The sequence below is a fragment of the Phyllopteryx taeniolatus genome, chromosome 5 (assembly GCF_024500385.1).
Source record: "Phyllopteryx taeniolatus isolate TA_2022b chromosome 5, UOR_Ptae_1.2, whole genome shotgun sequence".
Classification (NCBI taxonomy): Eukaryota; Metazoa; Chordata; class Actinopteri; order Syngnathiformes; family Syngnathidae; genus Phyllopteryx; species Phyllopteryx taeniolatus.
In genome coordinates, this window is record NC_084506.1 from 22,163,856 (window position 1) to 22,185,181 (window position 21,326).

General features: G+C 41.0%; 1 protein-coding gene across 3 annotated transcripts in view; it reads right to left on the reverse strand.

Moving 5' to 3' along the window:
* Nucleotides 1–21,326, reverse strand: part of cntn1a (contactin 1a) — an 81,742-nt gene that overhangs the window by 26,684 nt on the left and 33,732 nt on the right. For 2 of the 3 annotated variants that reach the window (XM_061773759.1, XM_061773760.1), the window contains exons 2-8: nucleotides 14,016–14,156; nucleotides 11,231–11,269; nucleotides 6,148–6,274; nucleotides 2,801–2,979; nucleotides 1,460–1,555; nucleotides 758–964; nucleotides 579–678 (exon numbers count right to left, since the gene is read on the reverse strand). In XM_061773759.1, the coding sequence (XP_061629743.1) occupies nucleotides 579–678; nucleotides 758–964; nucleotides 1,460–1,555; nucleotides 2,801–2,979; nucleotides 6,148–6,274; nucleotides 11,231–11,269; nucleotides 14,016–14,073 (806 nt within the window). In that variant the 5' untranslated portion in view covers nucleotides 14,074–14,156. The remainder of the gene's footprint in view (nucleotides 1–578; nucleotides 679–757; nucleotides 965–1,459; nucleotides 1,556–2,800; nucleotides 2,980–6,147; nucleotides 6,275–11,230; nucleotides 11,270–14,015; nucleotides 14,157–21,326) is intronic. The other variant, XM_061773761.1, reaches the window with a different exon arrangement.

Sequence of the window (21,326 nt, forward strand, 5' to 3'; positions counted from 1 at the left end):
CATCCATCGATTCAATTTTCTGAGCTGCTTCTCCTCACTAGGGTCGCGGGCGTGCTGGACCCTATCCCAGCTGTCATCCCTGAACTGGTTGCCAGCCAATCGCAGGGCACATACAAACAAACAACCAGTCGCACTCACAGTCACACCTACGGGCAATGTAGAGTCTCCAATTAATGCATGTTTTTGGGATGTAGGAGGAAACCGGAGTGCCCGGAGAAAACCCACACAGGCACGGGGAGAACATGCAAACTCCACACAGGCGGGGCCGGGGATTGAACCAAGGTCCTCAGAACTGTGAGGCTGACGCTCTAACCAGTCGGCCACCGTGCCGCCGGGTTGGGGGATAATTTATTTAACTTTCCAGAAGTCTACTGTTTTTGGGCACGTCAAGGCCCCAAAAAAAGGTGATTAATTCCATGAAATAATGATGCTAAAAACAGCGATTTCAAGAGGCTGGGGTTAGTGGAGGTTCCCCACTGATAAACACATGGCTTTAATATCTGATGTCACTTAATGGAATTTACAACCACATTTGGGTATGTTTCTGAACTGCTGAGTTCTTTCATTTTCCAACTTACTTCCCCAAAGCAAAGCATTCCAAAGTGATGTTGTGCCCCGCCAGAGTGGTGGTGTCTGGGAACTTGACGTTGAGGTCAGCCGGGTACTTCCTGATGGCACCTTGGAGGTGGGCAAAACAGAACTTGAGTTCATCTTTGCAGCTAAGAGGAAAACGGTCGGATGAAAGTGAGGTACTGACGTTCACTGAGGGGCACGAGCGGAATGTAGTTGGAGAAGACGCTCTTGGAGATGGAGGAGCTGGACGCGATGCACGAGTAGTTGCCGCTGTCCGAGGCCTCCACTTTAGAGATGTAAAGGTTGCCCGTTATCTGCGAGACGAAGCGCCTTTTGTCGGGCGGGATGAAGGTGGGGAACTCATTGAGGATCCACCGGAACGACAGGTCGGCTGCACTCATACACAAAACACCCGCCTGTCAATCACCGCCTTGGATGCATAGCAACCACTCTGGAAATAGCTCAAGGCCCTCAATGCAATGTTGGCCCAATGTGAGCCATCTGAATGGATGCAAATTGAGGAAAAAAATGGCACATTTATTCGACGCTGAGAAGGATTTATTATTCATATATTGACCTTTCAGATTAAAATCATATAATTCTACTAGCCCGCAGTGGGATAAGAGAGATGCTGTCTGGTGGATATGATTTTGCATAAATATGAAAGCACGGGGATGAGACTAAATGTATTAATTCAGTGTCAAATACCGAGCAGTATAAAATGAAATTAACTTTATAATAAATTATGCAGGACCCATGAACGGAATAAAACTTGAACTGAATATGCTCCAGAAAGTCCGGAAAAAGATAAAAACTTGTTGTTGATGTTGTTTACTACATCAGTGATTAAACCTCATACTTCCAGAACTTTTTTTATCCTGCTCACCTGGATGATGTGGAGGTGGAGCACAGAGAAGAACTGCCCCCTGTCCTTCTTTGACATATACCGACTCCCTTTCCTCTGATGAGAAAAGGTCCAAATCTGAGGAATAATGAATTTAAAAAAAAGTGGAGATGATTTGACACATCGTTAAGTACAGTCCCACAACCTAATGGGATCTATTACAAGATCTGTATTACAAATTCTGCCTTACAAAGTTAATAATGTTGAGTTTGGACAAAGAGGTATTTATTAAATTTTTTTCAATGATGTATAACTCTAGCATCATTGTTCACCGCTTCTATTTTACCCATCTAAAGTTGCAAAGTTGTCTTTTTTATTTTTTGTAGGTTAGTATTATGTTAAGTTACTTATGCCACTTTCGCACTGCATTTTGTCTATATTTCAAAATAGTACCAGGAAATACAAAAACCAGGGCGCATTGAACGCATCAGTTAAAGCTAACACAAGACAACTGGCTAACACAAGACAACTGGTTCTCGAAAATGTGTACAACTGGACCGCACATAGAATTTAACAACAAACTTTTTAAAAACAAATTTAATATTTTTTTTAACAAATGTAAATTTTTTTAAACAAAAACAAATACCATCAATTGCTAACTAAACAATCTTTATTATAAATAACAAATTACTGTTTCACCATTTATTACAAATCACGGAAAAATGTACATCTGAGGTGTGATATGTGAAAAGTAGCTTTTGAGCGAAGACAGTGCAAATTTATTGAACAAAAATAACCTTACATTGCCTTATTATACTTTTATATTAATAACATGAACACAACATTAACTTAAAAATACCAAATTTAAAATTCAAATATGAAAGCTCATAAAAATGTATATCTGAATGATGTAAAATACAATTTCTTTTACCCGAGGACCAGATGTCCACCCATGGACCAGTTCTGCGGATTATACACGAGAAATAACGGTAAATAAATAGACAGCTGCAGCAAAGTAGAGATCATGGAGCCGAATATTGCAGCGTCAAGAGCTAAGGTACAGTTGGTGAACAAAGATTAGTGTGTGTTTATGTTTGGAGACTAATTTTATTCAAGTGGTGACTGAATCAGCAAGAAAAAGGAGTGCTGCTGTCAAGTGGAGACTATGGAGTATAATACTGCCCTGTTGCACCGAGATATGGCAGAGCTACAGCCTAAGCTAACATCAGCATGTGTGTTTAACTTTGAACCAAAGTTTTATCCGAGTGCAAATTTTTGGCACCAAGAAAACAGACCGCTGCAGCTAAGTGGAGACTGTGGAGCCTAAGACTGCAGCTTCAATAGCAACATCAGGATGTGTGTTTATTTTTTAATAAAACTTACATCCGAACTGGACCGAGGCATCTCGACTGATGATCGTCCCGTACGTGTTGCTGGCCAAGCAGGAATACCTCCCCTCGTGTTTGTTTTTGACGGGCTCGCTGATGACCAAGTTCCCTTCCGACAATGTGTAGTGTTTGTGTTCAGCGCTAAGGTCGATTTCTACACCGTCCAGCATCCATCTGCGAGGAAAAAGTAGCCCAGGTCAGTGCATTTTAAATGCACAACATGCCAGACATCAATAGGAGAAAAGGGGGGAGGAGAGAGGAGAAGCAGCAGTAAAACGTGCACTTTAACTACAACCCCAATTCCAATGAAGTTGGCACCTTGTGTTAAACATAAATAAAAACTGAATAAAATGATTTGCAAATCATGTTCAACCTATATTGAATTGAGTACACTGCAAAGACAATATATTTAATGTTCAAACTGATAACCTTGATTGTTTTTAGCAAATATTTATTAACTTAGAATTTTATGGCTGCAAAAGCTGGGACAGGGTCTTGTTTACCACTGTGTTACATCACCTTTTCTTTTAACAACATTCAATAATCGTTTGGGAACTGAGGACACAAATTTTTGAAGCTTTGTAGGTGGAATTCTTTCCCATTCTTGGTTGATGTACAGCTTCAGCTGTTCAACAGTCCGGGGTCTCCATTGTCGTATTTTACGCTTCATAATGCGCCACACATTTTCAATGGGAGACAGGTCTAGACTGTAGGCAGGCCAGTCTAGTACCCGCACTCTATTACTACAAAGCCACGCTGTTGTAACAAGTACAGAATGTGGTTTGGCATTGTCTTGCTGAAATAAGCAGGGGCGTCCATGAAAAAGACGTTGCTTGGATGGCAGCATATGTTTCTCCAAAACCTGTATGTACCGTTCAGCATTAATGGTGCCTTCACAGATGTGTAAGTTACCCATGCCATTGGCACTAACACAGCCCCATACCATCACAGATGCTGGTTTTTGAACTTGGGGTCCATAACAGTCCGGATGGTTCTTTTCCTCTTTGGCCTGGAGGACACGACGTCCACAATTTCCCAAAACAATTTGAAATGTGGACTCGTCGGACCACAGAACACTTTTCCACTTTTCCACATCGATCCATCTTAGATGACCTCGGGCCCAGAGAAGCTGTCGGCGTTTCTGGGTGTTGTTGATAAATGGCTTTTGCTTTGCATAGTAGAGTTTCAAGTTGCACTTATGGCTCTAGCGCCGAACTGTATTTACTGATATTGGTTTTCTGAAGTGTTCCTGAGCCCATGTGGTGATATCCGTTACATATTGATGTTGGTTTTTGATGCAGTGCCGCCTGAGGGATAGAAGGGCACGGGCATTCAATGTTGGTTTTCGGCCTTGCCGCTTACATGCAGTGATTTCTCCAGATACTCTGAACCGTTTGATGATATTATGGACCGTAGATGATGAAATCCCTAAATTCCTTGCAATTGTACATTGAGGAACATTGTTCCTTAAACTGTTCAAATATTTTCTCACGTAATTGTTCACAAAGAGGTGAACCTCGCCCCATCTTTGCTTGTGAATGACTGAGCAATTCAGGGAAGCTCCTTGTATACCCAATCATGGCACCCACCTGTTCCCAATTAGCCTGTTCACCTGTGGGATGTTCCAAACAGGTGTTTGATTAGCATTCCTCAACTTTCTCAGTCTTTTTTGCCACCTGTCACAGCTTTTTTGGAATGTGTTGCAGCCATAAAATTCTAAGTTAATGATTATTTGCTAAAACAATAAGGTTTATCAGTTTGAACATTAAATATCCTGTCTTTGTAATGTATTCAATTAAATATAGGTTGAACATGATTTGCAAATCATTGTATACTGTTTTTATATATGTTTAACACAACGTCCCAACTTCATTGGAATTGTGGTTGTAAATGCCACTTTTTACCTCTTGTATTATCATTCTAACCGTCATCCATATAATAAATTGCATGTGTCTGTATGAAGTTGACACCAGTAGAAAGACATGACAAGGAACATCATTGACATACATTTGCATCGAAATTGGCTGCGCTCATGATAAAACAGATTCTGGTTTGCTGCACTGTGCAATGACATCGTCTTGCCCTTTTCCCCCCCCCCTTTAACCACTTGTATTGACAGTTATATCATTGTTAGTGGGAAGACATATGAGAGCAGGAATTTGCATATTGTTGCGGTCCGATGAAAAAGAAATACGCATTAAATGTCTAAAAGGCTTTGTCGTTGGCTTTTTTGTGACATTTGGCATCAATAATTACTTGCTGGAAGAACATTCATCACTGTAAAACTCCAATGTCATCAATGTAGTTAACGTAGTCGCCATTTTGCTGCAGCGATCAATTTTGTTGCTGCCAACTTTGCTGCAGCGGTTAGTTTTGTCGCTGCTGACATTCTCCTCTTTGCTTCAGCGGAACATTTTCTCGCTGTCCACAGTCTCCATTTTGCTGCAGCGGTCAGTTTTGGGGGTTTTTCACTGCCCACAGTCTCCACTTTTCTGCAGTGGCCCATTTTATCACTTCCCAGAGTCTCTACCTTGCTGCAGCAATCAATTGTCTCAATGATCAAAGTATCCACTTTTCTGCAGTGGTCAGTTTGCATTGCTGCCCACAATCTCTGTTTTGCTGAAGTGGTCCATTTTGTTCGCGCTCACAAGATGTACTTTGCTGCAGCAGTTTGTTTGCTTCACCTGTCCATTTTCCTCAGCCCACAGTCTCCCTTAGCGCAGTCTATTTTTCTTTTTCATATTTTACTCAAGACAGTGGTTATTTTTACACTTGAATGGCTGTCTGCACAGTTAATGTTTTTTTCTGTACAGTATTATCCATCCATCCATTTTCTGAGCTGCTTCTCCTCACTAGGGTCGCGGGCGTGCTGGAGCCTATCCCAGCTGTCATTGGGCAGGAGGCGGGGTGCCAGCCAATCGCAGGGCACATACAAACAAACAACCAGTTGCACTCACAGTCACACCTACGGGCAATTTAGAGTCTCCAATTAATGCATGTTTTTGGGATGTGGGAGGAAACCGGAGTGCCCGGAGAAAACCCACGCAGGCACGGGGGAGAACATGCAAACTCCACACAGGCGGGGCCGGGGATTGAACCCTGGTCCTCAGAACTGTGAGGCTGACGCTCTAACCAGTCGGCCACCGTGCCGCTGTACAGTAACTCTGTACTGTGATTTATAATGATATACATTTCACATGGTCACAAGATCTATTAAAAAGGTGTCAAGGTTAAAATAACCATCCTGTTGACCTTGGCATTTATACTCAGTAGAAATGTGGAGTCAAGGGAGGTGCAGGGACTTTAAAACAAGTGTGGCGTGTACGAGGAAACATATGTTACTTGTATGTGGCAGGTGGACTGGCTCGGGCCCGGCAGGTCATGGTGATTTTGTCCTCGGGTGACTCCTCGGGGTAGATGGTGTCCACCGGCTGCTCCATAAACACCGGCCCGTAACCTGTGGCTTCATCTGCAGGCAAACAAGGACAAGGTAAACAACAACAACAACAGCAACCAGATGGACGGACTTACAAACATCAACAAAGTCAGGGTGAGTACTGGTGACAGTTCAGGGGCACTTCCATCAAAACGTGACAGCTGCATTGGCAAGGAGAGTGGAAAGACACATTTTTCATGGCGAAATGCGCTTATTTTACCACACAGATTGTAACTGAAATACAAGACCATAGACCATAAATATAGACCAACAGACATCTGCTTTATTTTCTCATAAATTCCAGTTAATCATTTGTGTAGTCAAATCCACAAGGTGAATTTTTGGGCCAACTGAGGCATATTAAGGTTTTTAAATGTGATACAGTTGCATGGGGATTTTCTAAACATCAGGAAATAAGTTTGGGTAGGTCGAGATGGAATTAATCTCACTGGTTGGACGCTTACTTACTGCTTGCTTAGAATTGAAAGCGGTTGAAACGAGGCACCGCGGGGCTGATGGGAGGCAAATTAAGTGAGAAAATCTGTTCTGGGAATGAGGGATGATTTTAGCAGAAGATTTTCTTTAATAGAATTTAAATCATAAACGCAGACACACACGTGAAGAGAACGTTAGCGACCCTGCTGTGGATAAAGTATTTGTACAGTAGATAGAAGAAGAGCAGAGCGCTCTATTTGAGCATAGCAATCACTCCTGGTGGCAGTCCAATTGTTTTACTGTAATGTGGGATATGACAGATGGCGGGGGAGGGTGGGTTGTCAAAGCAGGCCACAGAAAGCCTGGAAACCCTGCGGTCTCTTGCACCCTCTCGTGAACTTGTGTCTGACTTGCCTCTGTGTCCTCTCTCCAACCCACACAGCTGCCTTATTTGCATATTACGAGCTGTCTCCGATACTAGTTTTGAAATTGGCAAAGTTGGTTAGGGTTTAGATGTTGTTCAGTTATGTGCCATTACGTTATGTGCTGTTTTGTTACATTACGTGCCGTTATGTTACGTGACTTTATTCAGCATTGCGTGGCATTATGTGGCGTTACGTTACATGGAATTACGTAACAGTGTTGATTTATTTGTGTTGTGTTCCTCAATGCTATGTTGTATTGTCTGATGTCACATGTAACATTATATGACATTACATTATGTTGTGCGGCACGGTGGACGACTGGTTAGAGCGTCAGCCTCACAGTTCTGGGGACCGGGGTTCAATCCCCGTGTGTGGAGTTTGCATGTTCTCCCCGTGCCTGCGTGGGTTTTCTCCGGGCACTCCGGTTTCCTCCCACATCCCAAAAACATGCATGAATTGGAGACTCGAAATTGCCCGTAGGTGTGAATGTGAGTGCAAATGGTTGTTCGTTTGTATGTGCCCTGCGATTGGCTGGCAACCAGTTCAGGGTGTACCCCGCCTCCTGCCCGATGACAGCTGGGATAGGCTCCAGCACGCCCGCGACCCTAGTGAGGAGAAGCGGCTCAGAAAATGGATGGATGGATTATGTTGTGTGCTATGTTACTGCGATTGGCTGGCGACCAGTTCATGGTGCACCCCGACTCTCACCCGAAGTCAGCTGAGATATGCGCCAGCACACCCACGACTGCAGTGTGGATAAGCAGTTAAGAAAATGGATGGATGCTATGTTCCATTTTGTTGTATTACACTGAGTTCGACTTCTTTCGATCCTTCACTATTAGAGCCACATGCTGAAAAAAAAATGGTCATGAAAAGAATGAGTGATTATGTAACTTTGGTGAATATTAAAGTCCAAATGTAGAGAAGACGGAAAGTCCCTTCAATGACTTATTATGGCTTCATAATGGAGCTTGGAGTCAAAATGATAAATAGAAGGCAGCTGCAGGAAAAGGACTCTTTTTAACTAATAATTTGCCGTTTCTTAACCACCCCCAAACTCTTTGCACCATCATCCCGAAAGGGACAAAATGTTTCTTTTATTTTATTGTACAGTATTACTGTCTTACTCTTATATGTTACTACAGTGCATCAAGCAACTTTCTGTTCGTCTTTTGGGAACACTTGACTGTGAATGGATTAAGTGAGAGCTTATTCACACTCAGTGAAAAGAGTGGCCCTTCCTTCCCACTCACACACTGCAAAAAAAAAAAAAAAAAAAAACCTATGGACCCTTACTCAGTAAAAACCTGTCATAATATCAATTTCATTTTATTTGCATTTGATCCAATTGGTCACCTATGTGAATATGTCGATAGATGTTGGATTTGACTTCACACATTAACATTAACTGAACAGGAGCAAGTCTAAATGATAATGGAATGTTTCCTGGAGGAACCAAAAGCAGAGTGTAGCAATCATCACTAAGCACAGCAGGAATCATCTCTGGAGCGAAAGAAAATCATACTGTGACTGAAATAAATGTGCTCCACAAATGGAATTATTCCACTGAGACTAAAATGACTGCCATTTCTCAGAAGTAGCTGATCTGATTACAGTGTTTTCTTCTTTCTCCACAAATCCAAATCTTTAAAACCAGAGACTTTGCATCTCACTAGATTTGTTTGTGTCAAGAAAAGGCAAAACAAAATGCTTGACCCCTTTGTGACTGATTGAAGCACAGAATTTTGAAAAAAACAAAAAAACAACAACACTGCCAAAGAAAGAAGCGGTAATTTTTAAGATGTTCTAATACTAAAGCTCCTGCCCCCGCGACCCGACCTCGGATAAGCGGTAGAAAACGGATGGATGGATGGATGGATAGATGGATACTCGTTGAGTTTAAGCATATTTGCGATTCAAGAAGAAGAAGAGAACATATATTGCGGCTGGACAGCTTTTAAAATGCATGCGTGGGTGTTATGTGAGAGAAAAGGAAGCGAAGTAGCAGCGATATAGACGTTGCCGTGATTAAGATCTGGCTGACAGGGAGAGCAGAAGAACTCTGTTGTGCATCTCAGCGGGAAGACCACCTACACAATGTTCCCGCCTTGTATGCTGACTGCGTCATCGACTATAAATATAGCAAATCACAGAATATGCAGCGTTTTGCACAGAAACACTTTCTGACAAAAATACAAGGGGGATATGGTTTGTCCCCTAATTCAACATGTTCCCGAGCAACAAATCAGCAAGTCCCCCCCCACCCCCCCTGCAGTACGCCTCATGCTGACAGTCTGATTACTTTTCTATCAGGAAAGAAAAACAACAACTTGCAGAGAGTAAAAACACCAGGACACACTATCGCTTGAAACTGAAGACACAATGCTCTATCTTCAAAAACCTAGAAAGAAAACACCTGGATAAAACAGACTATTATTTTCATCCTTTTCATAATTTGTCGTTACGTTATGTAATGTGATGTTGTGTCAATTTGAGTAGCGTGACAAAATGCTCCAATACGCTGTACTGGTGGACAACCAATACCGTTACACTTTGTTGCGTGACACTTTGTTAGGTGACGCTACATTATGCGACACTAAGTTACGAAGTTTTACATGAATGTGATGTTACATTGTTATGAATATAACAATGAATATAAATAGAACATGTACAAATGTTAGGATACGCTGTGTTATTTGACACTATGTTGTCTTATGCTGTTTGGTATTATATTATGTTGCGTTACATGGTGTAGCGTTACATGATGTTCCGCTACATAGTGTTGCGCTACGTGACAACACGATATATTACACTATATAACCTGGCACAGTGTTACCAGACACCACATTATAATACACTGTGTTACGAGATACTACGTTACAAAGTTAGACGTTATATTTTTATACAGTATACTGTATACAAATATTTTATACTTGTACATAAAATATGTATGTAAATATAAATGACATTGTGTGTTATTTGACACCATGTTGTTTAAGTTGTTTTGTCTAATGTGATGTTACATATCACTAAATTGCTTTAGGTGACATTAAATTGTCACATGATGTTACGGTACCTAACACATCGTTACATTTCACTTTGTCACGTGGCACTGGGTTACGCGGCACGGCGTTTGTGTGGGAATGGGTTACAAGACACACAATTTTGTGATACTAAGTTACGTGACACTACGTTACGTTTGTTGCGAAACGTGGTGTTAAATTGGGTTTCACTGTGTGGGGTATGTTGTGTGATTTGACGCGGTTGTCTTACGTGATGTGAAATTACATTGCAGTATATCAAGTAGTCTTGTTCTATGGTATGTTACATTGAGTTTTTGCATACAACATAAATATACAATACATAAATAGGAACATATGGACGTGCAATAAGGGTACAAGTGTTGGTGCAGCCCAAGCAGTTGGGAATTCAGTTCATTGCCCAAGGACATTGGCACCACTCCAGCAACTAGTCTACTGTGAATGTAAATATGTTTGGTCCATCGTGTCCCGCTTTGTATTCAACAGTTAAGTCATGACATACATAGCTATTGTCGCATTTCTCTGCTAGTGATGTTTATCTGATCAACTGTGAACACTATCATCGGAACCACAATAACATGCACAATATGTCATGATGTCACATTTCAACTTTATCTATGTCATTTTAACTGGGCAACTTTTAGTCAGATCATTCACTTGCACACATCAGATAACTGAGCACTTAGTATTGTATTTTCTGCTTAGGAGTAGAACCAAGATATAAGAAAATCAATCATAAAATGCTTTATACTCCAAACCAAGTTTCATGTGAATTGCGTCTGGCCTGGACATGTGAAAACCAAACAAAAAGATTCAGGTAGAACATGACCTCTCGATGACAGATCATAATGAGTGTGTAATAGATGTTGTGGATTTGACCTTATATTTACAGCACGTGTCCTTCTTTGAAGGCCAGAGCATAATCAAGCGCTCAGCGCAGTAACTCATCTCCAGTTGTAAATCGAATCCAACTGGTGATATGTGTTGTTCTAAAGTAGATGACAGGAATTATAGATTGGCAAAGTCTATATTTGCCATCATTTTAAGTCCAGTAAATGTTTTAGAGCAGTAAAGGCTCGGTGACATACCTCCATAAAAGTCAGGTTCCTCCTCATGCATAGATGTATCTGTAGCGTGTCAGCAAAGGAAACAGAGTTAGCATATTCAAACGCGTAGGGTGTTTGTTTGTTTGTTTTAACAAAAAGATGTAATCAAGGAGTGAGTCAGAGCTACTATAACTATGCAAGTTGGATTCAGGAAAAGTTCAAGTGGCAAATGTTGATTTAAGTACTGTATTCATGGAGGTCATTGACTTGAATAGGCACTGCAATTTATGTTGCCAAATTTGGGAGCACTTAAAATGCAGCCTGAAAAGGTCCAACTGTCAATGATTTTCCATGATCATGACAAAGTAGACTTACGAGTGATTAGCATTAATAAACATGAACATTACACCTTCTTGCTATCGAAACCATGTTTAAATAGTTATGCGGTGTTCCGTTAAGCTTCATACACATTATGTTGCGGAATTTTGTTGCGTTACATTTTGTTTTACTGTGTCACGTAACGGCGGGACGGTGGACGACTGGTTAAAGTGTCTGCCTCACAGTTCTGAGGACCCGGGTTCAATCCCCGGCCCCGACTGTGTGGAGTTTGCATGTTCTCCCCGTGCCTGCGTGGGTTTTCTCCGGGCACTCCGGTTTCCTCCCACATCCCAAAAACATGCATAAATTGGAGACTCTAAATTGCCCGTAGGTGTGACTGTGAGTGCGAATGGTTGTTTGTTTGTATGTGCCCTGCGATTGGCTGGCAACCAGTTCAGGGTGTACCCCGCCTCCTGCCCGATGACAGCTGGGATAGGCTCCAGCACGCCCGCGACCCTAGTGAGGAGAAGCGGCTCAGAAAATGGATGGATGGATGGATGTGCCACGTAACGATGTCTTATGTTGTCTTAAACAGTATGTCATTCTGTCACGTTATGTTACGTTGTGTTCCGTCACATTGTGTTCCGTCACGTTGTGTTCCGTCACGCTGTGTTATGTCACGCTGTGTTATGTTAAGTTAGGTGCCTTGTTACGCTGCGTTACCGTATGTTATGTTGTGCTATGTTCTGTTGTTTTACATCGTTGCATCACGTTATGTCGCATTACGTTACGTTGCATTACGTTATGTTGCGTTACGTAATGATCAATTACGTTATGCTGCGTTGTTATGTTACTTAAGGGTGTATTACGTACGATACATTGCGTTACAGTTACGTTGCTTTATGTTACGTTGCAGTACAGTACGTTGTGTTCCGTTACATTGTGCTGCGTTACATCGTGTTGTGTTACACCGTGTTGCGTTACATTGTGTTACTCTGTGTAACGTTGCCTTATGTAATAATGACGTTATTTTACATAATGTTCATGCACACGTTATTCATGTTTGTGTTAAATGTTTTGTAAAATTTTTGTATGTAAAGAAAATAGTATTGACACTAGCCCAGTGATAAAATCTGACGGGATCTGATTTTCAAGATGCACGCTGCATATAAGACTCTGGGCTGACAGATTATTGAGTCAAATCACTCACATTAACGTCATGCGAATCAATTAAAGGTGTTAATTTAATCAATACCACAAATGCAACACATGACAAACATTTCCTTGTGAATTAGCATCACTGCAGTTGTTGAACTATAGGCACCAGCGGCTGCACAGTGCTGTGTGTGGGCTCAAGTTTTGTTTTTGCCATCACACTGGCCATCAACCTTCATCCTTCACCCCCAAAGAAATGTCAGGCCAATGTTCTTGAGTCGCACTAACAACGCCGTCGGCTGCTGCCTTTTGTGATGCATCGGCGCTTTAGACTGTGCACTTTACTTTTACGTGCATAGAAGATGAGAGAGGTCTGTATGGGGCGGAGCTTCACAATTCTATATAACCTGAAGTGGTGCTGTAGTGAAAGAAAAATCTAAATGATTTATTGAAGTGAACTGTGATTTGAATCTGGAGACTGAAATCAATAGGCGAGCTGCAAGTAATAGCTCAAAGTACACCAAGGCGGCGGTATCTTTTTCAGACAGGCCATTTTCCCCACTTATTGTTTTATGTCCACTTGGCTTTGTTTCCAGCATGGTTGATTGCGCTGCACGTTCGCAATAATAAAGGGACAGAAAGCTTTGGCATTATGAGTACTGCAGTTTTTACATGGTTTGGGTTTCCTCACGTGTAATCAATTAACTTGGTAAACATTGATAGATAATCAGCCTCTCACAGGCTATAGAAGTTGAAGTACAGTGGTACAATGACTTACGAGTGCCCCAATTTAGGAGTTTTCGGCATTCCTTAAAATGTTTTTGTTGTGTGTTGCGAGCAAAAACTTGATGTACGAGTGATCTTCAAACAATCCGCCACTAGATGGCGGCTGCGAACTTCACAAAATCCGTTGATTTACGTTGATTACCTCACAGTGAAAGTACCGGTATTGTTGCATTTTGTACTCATACTCCAAAACAGGAAGCGGATGATGTCCATTTAATTTAAGCATCAAATTATAGAAACATGTGAGCAAGCTTGGTGAAAAAGGTAAACAAAACAAAACAAAACAAAAAAAAGTTGAAATGGAAAGATTAAGTTAATCGAAGGTCAGATGGAATTTTTTTTGTTGCCAAACTGATTAAATCTTTACATTCAATTGTATTATATGATTACTGCAGGTTTTTATACAGTTTACTTTACACTTTACAAAAAAACAATTTTGGGGGGCGGGGTGGCCAACGTCGATTTGAGATACGAGGGATTTGAGTTACGAGCATGGTCACAGAATGAATACAACTTATAAATCAAGGTACCGCTGTAGCTGAGATGGAGTTTTTTGCCTGCCACTGACCTGCGAGGGAGCCAAAGAGCAGCAGCAGGAGACAGAGGAGCAGGCTGAGGTTTGACATGATGTCCACGTGACAACTGCCTGGTGGAGGGGCTTCAGCTAGACGCTCAGCGGATAGAACATTCGCGGGACTGCCTGGTTCTCCTTAATGAGACACAACAAGAGAGATCCTTCATCAATATATGAAGAGAATGTTTTCATACTTTGATGGAAAAGTGCATTAAATACAATGACATGATATTACAAGATATGATAACAAGATATGATAACATGGAGACAAAATGATAAATGTTTTTCCACTACTCCAAACTTGTTCTTTTAAGTAAAAAAAAAATCGCCCTTATCATTGTTAATAGCAATAACAGCAATAACGAGAACAATAGAAAATTATAAAAAACTACTTTGTGGAAAAATGATAAAAACAACAAAAACAGAAATAATGACAATGATAATAAAAATAACAACAGCAATAATTACTACTACTACACTTACTACTACTACTACTACTAATAATAATGATGATGATGTTAATAATAAGTAATGATAATAATAAGAGAAAAAAAGGTTTTCATTTTAATTGTGTACTTTTTAAATTAAAACAATAAAATATAATGTAGAAGGAAAATATATATTAAAGAATACAGTTGCTTTTTCATAAAATGAAGTGTTCATCAAAAACAAGACAGAGGTTTTACTCCAAGAACATATAACATATAATGTATTTAATATTATTGTAAGCCACTGTAATATTGTACACAGCTTTGAACATTAACACCGCTCTTAAATAAAGTAAAATAATAGATAATGATTCACTTAAACTGTATTGCACATAAAGGTTCAACCCAAAAAATGTATGTGAATGAATGTTTCATAACTAACAGTTGTAACAGATTAAACGTATTGAACTTCAAAGTTGTATTTGGGCATACCACGAGTGGTACACGTACAACACCTTGAAAATCACTGCCCTAAATGACAATGTTATGTTGTCTCTCTTCTTCCATTTTCAAAAACATGATGGCACACAATCACGCGACGTGACACATCAACGTCACCCTTTCCTCCATGCTAAGTCACTAGTATCTTCACACTAACTGCTTCCTGTCAGCCTCCGAGGCTCAAACCAACTGACTGACTCGTGGACCCTCGCCAAAACAAACCACCACTGCCGGTTCAGCTGAGCAGACATCTCGACATTCCCCAAAGACGTTAATGTCACACATATCACCGGCAGCCAGCAAGCACCTCGACCGTGCACACGCTAACACACACCCACTAACACAATATGAAAAGCAACAGCTTTCTGAGCGTCGCGTCCGCAAGCACCCACAGAGACAATGGGAAGGATAATTAGGCTTTATCAATGGGTGAATTAATTCATTATACATTTTAAAATGACATTTCTTTACCATATGATGTGCCTGCTACAATGACTTTGATACCAGAAATTACACAAGGAATGATGTGTCTTATTATGTATGCCTCAATCTCTTTCTACTGGCTTGGTGCAGGTGTTGGTGTCCATATCGGTATAATATACTGTATAGGTAGAGAATGAGTACAGGTACAAATAAACATATTGGTATAGGTATTTTAGGGGACTGTAAAAGTTCTGGTATTGGTGCAGTACAGTACTGTACATGTATGGCCTGAGTATATGTACAGCTATAGATAAAGTATAGGATACTCTACAGGCCGAAGTGAAGTTTAACTATAAGGATAAGATGTATCAGTACAGATACAGTACCGTATAGGTATAGTCAAAGGTACAGTGCAAAACAAAAACAAAAAAAACGTATGGTATGAATACTGGTATATTGTATTGGTAAATAGGTACAGCGTATTTAACTGTGGAGCTATTATAAGAGTATGTATAGGTATAGTAGGGGTATAGGTACAGTACAGTACATGATGGTATAAAGTAGATCTAAGCACCAGTACAGGTACCTACGGTAGGTCTGCTGTAGGTAGGTATACATACTGTACATTGGAGGCATTTCTAAATACGGAATACTGTATACATATAATTATGTATAGGTGTAGTTCTAGTACAGGTATACTTATGGGTATATATATTACATATGTAACTGTATGGGTATCGGCGGCACGGTGGACTAACATGCATGGTAGGTTAATTGAAGTCTCTAAATTGCCAAGAGGTGTGAACGTGAGTGCGAAAGGTTGTTTGTTTATGTGTGCCCTGTGATTGGCTGGCAACCAGTTCAGGGTGTACCCCGCCTCCTGCCCGAAGATAGCTGGGATAGGCTCCAGCACGCCCGCGACCCGAGTGAGGAGAAGCGGCTTGGAAAATGGATGGATGGATGGATGTATGGGTATCAGTACATTAGTGTTTTGGTACAGGTAAAACACAGTATGGGTACCACATTAGTACACAGGTATGTATAGGTCTACTATATAGGATACCATACAGGTCGTGGTAAAGTTTAACTCTATGAAGGGGTACAGATACAGTAAAGGTATAGTTACAGATACAGCACTACGTACATACTGTACATATGTGTATGTATGTAGTTCTAGTACATATATAGCTATGGGTATAGATACAGTATAGTGTACATAGGTACTGTATGTAGTAATGGTAAGCAGGTAGAGTATATGTAACTGTACAGGTATTGTATGATTATAGGTATAGTAGAGGTATAGGTCCAGTACAGTATGTTGAGGTGTAGGTAAAGTTTCACTATGGATAATATGTGTTGGTGCAGATAAAGCATAATTATAGTTACAAGCACAGGGCAATATACAGTAGGTATATGTATAGTTGTAGTTTCTGTACAGGTATGCACATCTGGGAAGAGACACTCTATGACTAGGATAGTATGAGTGAAAAAGGGCAATATTCTGTATGTAATTTTAGAGGTATTGTATAAGTCGAGTTGATCTACACATCGGTGAAGTGCAGTACAGTACAGTCTATACGTTTTGGTCTAGGTACAGTATATTGTATGTAACTGTATATTGCATATTGTATATTGCATATGTGTCTGTACAATGGGGTATAGGTGAAGTACAGTACAGCATGTGTTTTGTTATATGTACAGCATGGGTATATGAGTAGGTATAGCTTGGGTTTGAATACCAGTACAGTTACAGTATATGGACAATGTTTGTATAGGTAGTTATACTGCAGATACAGCGTATTTATTGCTAAATATGTTATACACATGATTATTTATCAGTACAGTAGATGAATCAGTATAGATTCACTGTACGTATATACGGTATAAGTAGGGGTATTTGTGTTATTATTTAAATATTTCTATGTATTTCTATTTTATATGTATTATTATTCGTATTTACGTACTAGAACTGGTACAGCATGGGTCTAGGTAAAGGTTACGGACACTGATGCACTATTAAAAAAGATTCTCAGTCTGAGACAGAAAATAACCAGAAAATGGTGGAGCAACACATGCAGACAGACATGGCAATACTCACAGGCATATTTTCTTTATCCTACGCAGAAAAAAAACTAACAAATACTACTGCAGCTGTATGAGTAGTTGTGACCGTCTCCTTTGTGTTGAGACACCCGTATCAACCATTCAAATCAACTCGGGTGTGAGCAGAGGCTAAACTTTGTGTATTCCTGTGTCTACATGGCGACCACACATGTAGAATAAAGACCAAAAGTGTTTGGTGTGAAACTCGTGACCGCTCATCCTGTCCAAAGTGTTCATCTGCTCGGATACAGAGGAGCCTGGCGTCTCCTAGCAACACCAGCCCAAAAAAAAAAAAAAAAAAAAGAAATTTTGTGTGCTGCGGTGCAGTGGTAATGAAACTATGCAAACAGTCATTTACAGCCTGGTGACCTGCCGCTGCCCGTCGATTCACCACATCCTTCTTTTTGAAGTCATACAATGCTATTGTGTTTATTTCCACTCTCCCTCGTTCGGTTCCTTCCCCTGCTCAGCTCGTCTTTGCTGCCAAAAACAAGTCTTGTCCCGGCCATGAATCATATATGGCGGCAATAGATGCACTTAAGAGATTAGGGGAGATGACAGGCAGCCTCGTTTTAACGTCGGGGGTGCGCGGCGAGGCGGCCAATCCCATCTATCACATTAGGAGCTGCCAGCGAATGGATACAGTGGAAGAAAGGAAGCAGGATGCTTTTATAATCAGTATTAATTTAATAAGCGGGGGCCTCTATCTTGGAGCGCACCCTCCCGTCGTCACGCTTACTCAACGGGCCTACATGTGACAGCGACCTCAAATGCCGCCATTTTTAACACTCCCATGAAGTACACGAACGGTCATGCCAGAGTTATTTACCGATTGTAGTGATTTTTTTTCCCCCCCCACAGTCGCCTGCAGCTTTAGTCTGCTCGCATCATTTCAATCAATTCCCTTTTTAGTCCTTGTAGAATTCCCAACCTGATTGCGCCGGGATTAGAAGTCATACTACATCAAGAAGCCGCTGCCGGGGGACAAATTCTGGGATTCTGAAGCATCCCTCCACTGACCACTGCTGTCATTTGCGCTTGTTATCATGACCCCATAACCCCCTTATGTCGCCAGGCGAAGAGGACCCCCTTCCTTCTCTGATGATAATGGGGTGGAGTTATAACCATTCCTTATCAGTTAAGCAGATCCAGCTTCTGGATTGAGGGGGGGATGGGGAAGCATTTGGAGGGTTCAGGCTTGAAAACCAAGACATTCCGACGGCCCCCAACGCCCCATCGAGTTTCACACATAATCTACAGTAGCAATCCTTAACATCAGATTTGTGATAATCCGCGCAAGAAGAAGCCAAGATGGGGTTAAGGCTCGATTGGTTCTAATCAGTCAAAGAAGGGAAGATGTGCACTGCTTAGAGCAAGGTTGTCCAAACTACTGCCTCCCTCCGGGGCTGCTGTACATTCTTTAGTCTCCCGCGGCATATACTAAAATCAACAATTGATACTGCCTGTGTCGCTTGCCTGCATTGCACTACTTAATTTCTACATTGTGTGGCAAGGCAGGAAATTCGTTTTCCACCAATCACACATCCTTCAGTAAGATGTTGTGACCTTGTTGATCAAGTTTTTTGGGGTTTTTTTTTTTGCGCCACTTTCTGCTCCGTGTCAAAGTCATCTGAATACAGATTGCTCTTGTTTTGGTTCTAAAGGTGGAGATGTGATTCTGATTAGGGATGGGACTCTAAAAACAGTTCATTCGAGAATCGGTTCGCAGTAATTCGATTCCAAGAAATCGTTTGTTTGCTTGCATATTTTGCAGAACATATGTTGGTTCTGAACGTTTGCAACAAAATATAAAAACTTTGACGTTATAACATTCTTTTGTTTGTTATTTCAATGTGTGGGGCATTGTGTTAAATCTGTCCCGAGACGGAAACGCAACAACAGTCTATTGCTTCGTCTTATTACTTCTTCAATGCTACTACATCACCTGCAAATACTTGTTTCCGACAATGCTAGAGGAGCATGGACGTAAACAACATTTTACATGACTTTGCAATACACAACAACAGTGTACAGTTCTTTAAAACTGGTTGTAGTACCAAGATGTTTCAAATGGTATTTTTCCACTGTATATTTTTGTGGGTATCCCACTTAATTGTCATCAGACAGCCACGGTATTGTTTTTTACATTTGAGCTTGACAAATGCAGCATTAAAGGTTTTCTGCAATGAAACATGTTCCTTGGGCCAGTTGATTGAAAATCAAAAGATTGGAATACACTTCCACAGGCAATTGGGAAACAGCTCAATCAATAGCCTCATCTAGAAGTTGCTCATCCCATCTTCTCCCTCCTGACACCTGCCAGGAATGTTCAAGAGATAAAGCTGCCATCCATTTCGCGCTACATTGGATCTTATTTTTACCACAAAGTAGCGATGCGCGAAATTCTCACTCGTGAATTATTGATGGCAAAAAGTATTGATTCCCAAGATCTTCTTCAGTCTGTCAGGAGAATACGAGTGGAACGTCATAGCAGATTTAGTATCAACTGACTGGGTGACAACAACACTCAACAGAACGTACTGCAATATAATTGGGTAGGGAGTTGCCGTTGATTACCTCAGCCAATGAAGTTCTCATCCGTACTTGTTTTTAGCAGGATTACGCAAAAACGAGTAAACTGATTGATCTGTAATTTTGTGGAGGGATGGTGGCTAGCCCATGGAATAAGTCAACATTTTGGTCTGGAGAATTTCCAGCAAAAACACCCCAGTACCTCTCCAACTGAGAGCTTTGAAATATTCATGATGCAATCCAACCCCCAATATTGATATCACTAATAAAGACGCACGCAGACTTTAAAGGGCCAAAATCTTAGGCAATGTTCACAACCGCAACACACCATGCCTGATATTTTTCTGTCGTCGTTCACATGACAAAAACAAATGCAACTTCCATTCTGGATGCCAACGAGTCGTTGCGCCTGCACACAAACACGTCACATGGCGCAGTGTATTTGCAGGAAGTCAATTTGGCCCCTTGCGTAGGTCTCTTCATCACGCATTTGAGGCAATTTCAAGGACTTTGTGCAACCGGAGCCAACATTTTCTATAAAGCATCTTCTTTTCGCCACTGAGTTCGTCTGCCATTTTGTTGCATGTCTCTTTTGTCAAGCAATTGTGAAGTTTGTCGCCTTTTGTTGATGTATAGGTCAGATTAGCTACCTGCACATCCACACTGGACTCTGATCACATATACAGTATATCTGATTTATATCCACATACGAAAAAGGCCTGAATCAGATTTGAAAAAAAATTAAAATCTGTACTGTACCGTTCTCATTAACAAATCAAAAACAAATCAGACACGTCACATTGGGCATAAATAAATAAATAAATAAAAATGGAATTGACCTCCATTGTGAACATAGCGTTATTGCCATCACACCCATTTGCCTCAGGTTCACTTACTGATGAAATAAAGATAAAAAACCTGATGAATTACCACCAAAGCAACAATGTGTCAGTGGACGGTATGTCTTTTGTCCTCGTCCCAGAAAATTCCTGCCAGGACACCTTTCGGTTTAACTGTTTACCCCGAATTAACCTGATCACGTAATGGTTATTTCAAGACAGAGAGAGCTAGTGTTATATACTACAACTATACGAGGAGCCCGTGAGACAAGACCTGACTGTTCCTTACCACTAAAAATTGCTGGTGTTGAACTCTTGCACTAATAAAAGTGTGGGTGTTGAAACACCCACATCTTCCACGGGTGTGAGAACATTCTCCTTCATTCTCATGGCATTTAATCCTTTGCACATCGACTCATCTGGTTGTCTTCGAAGACGTTTCGCCTCTCATCACTAGAGCTTTCCTGTCTGGCCTGTGT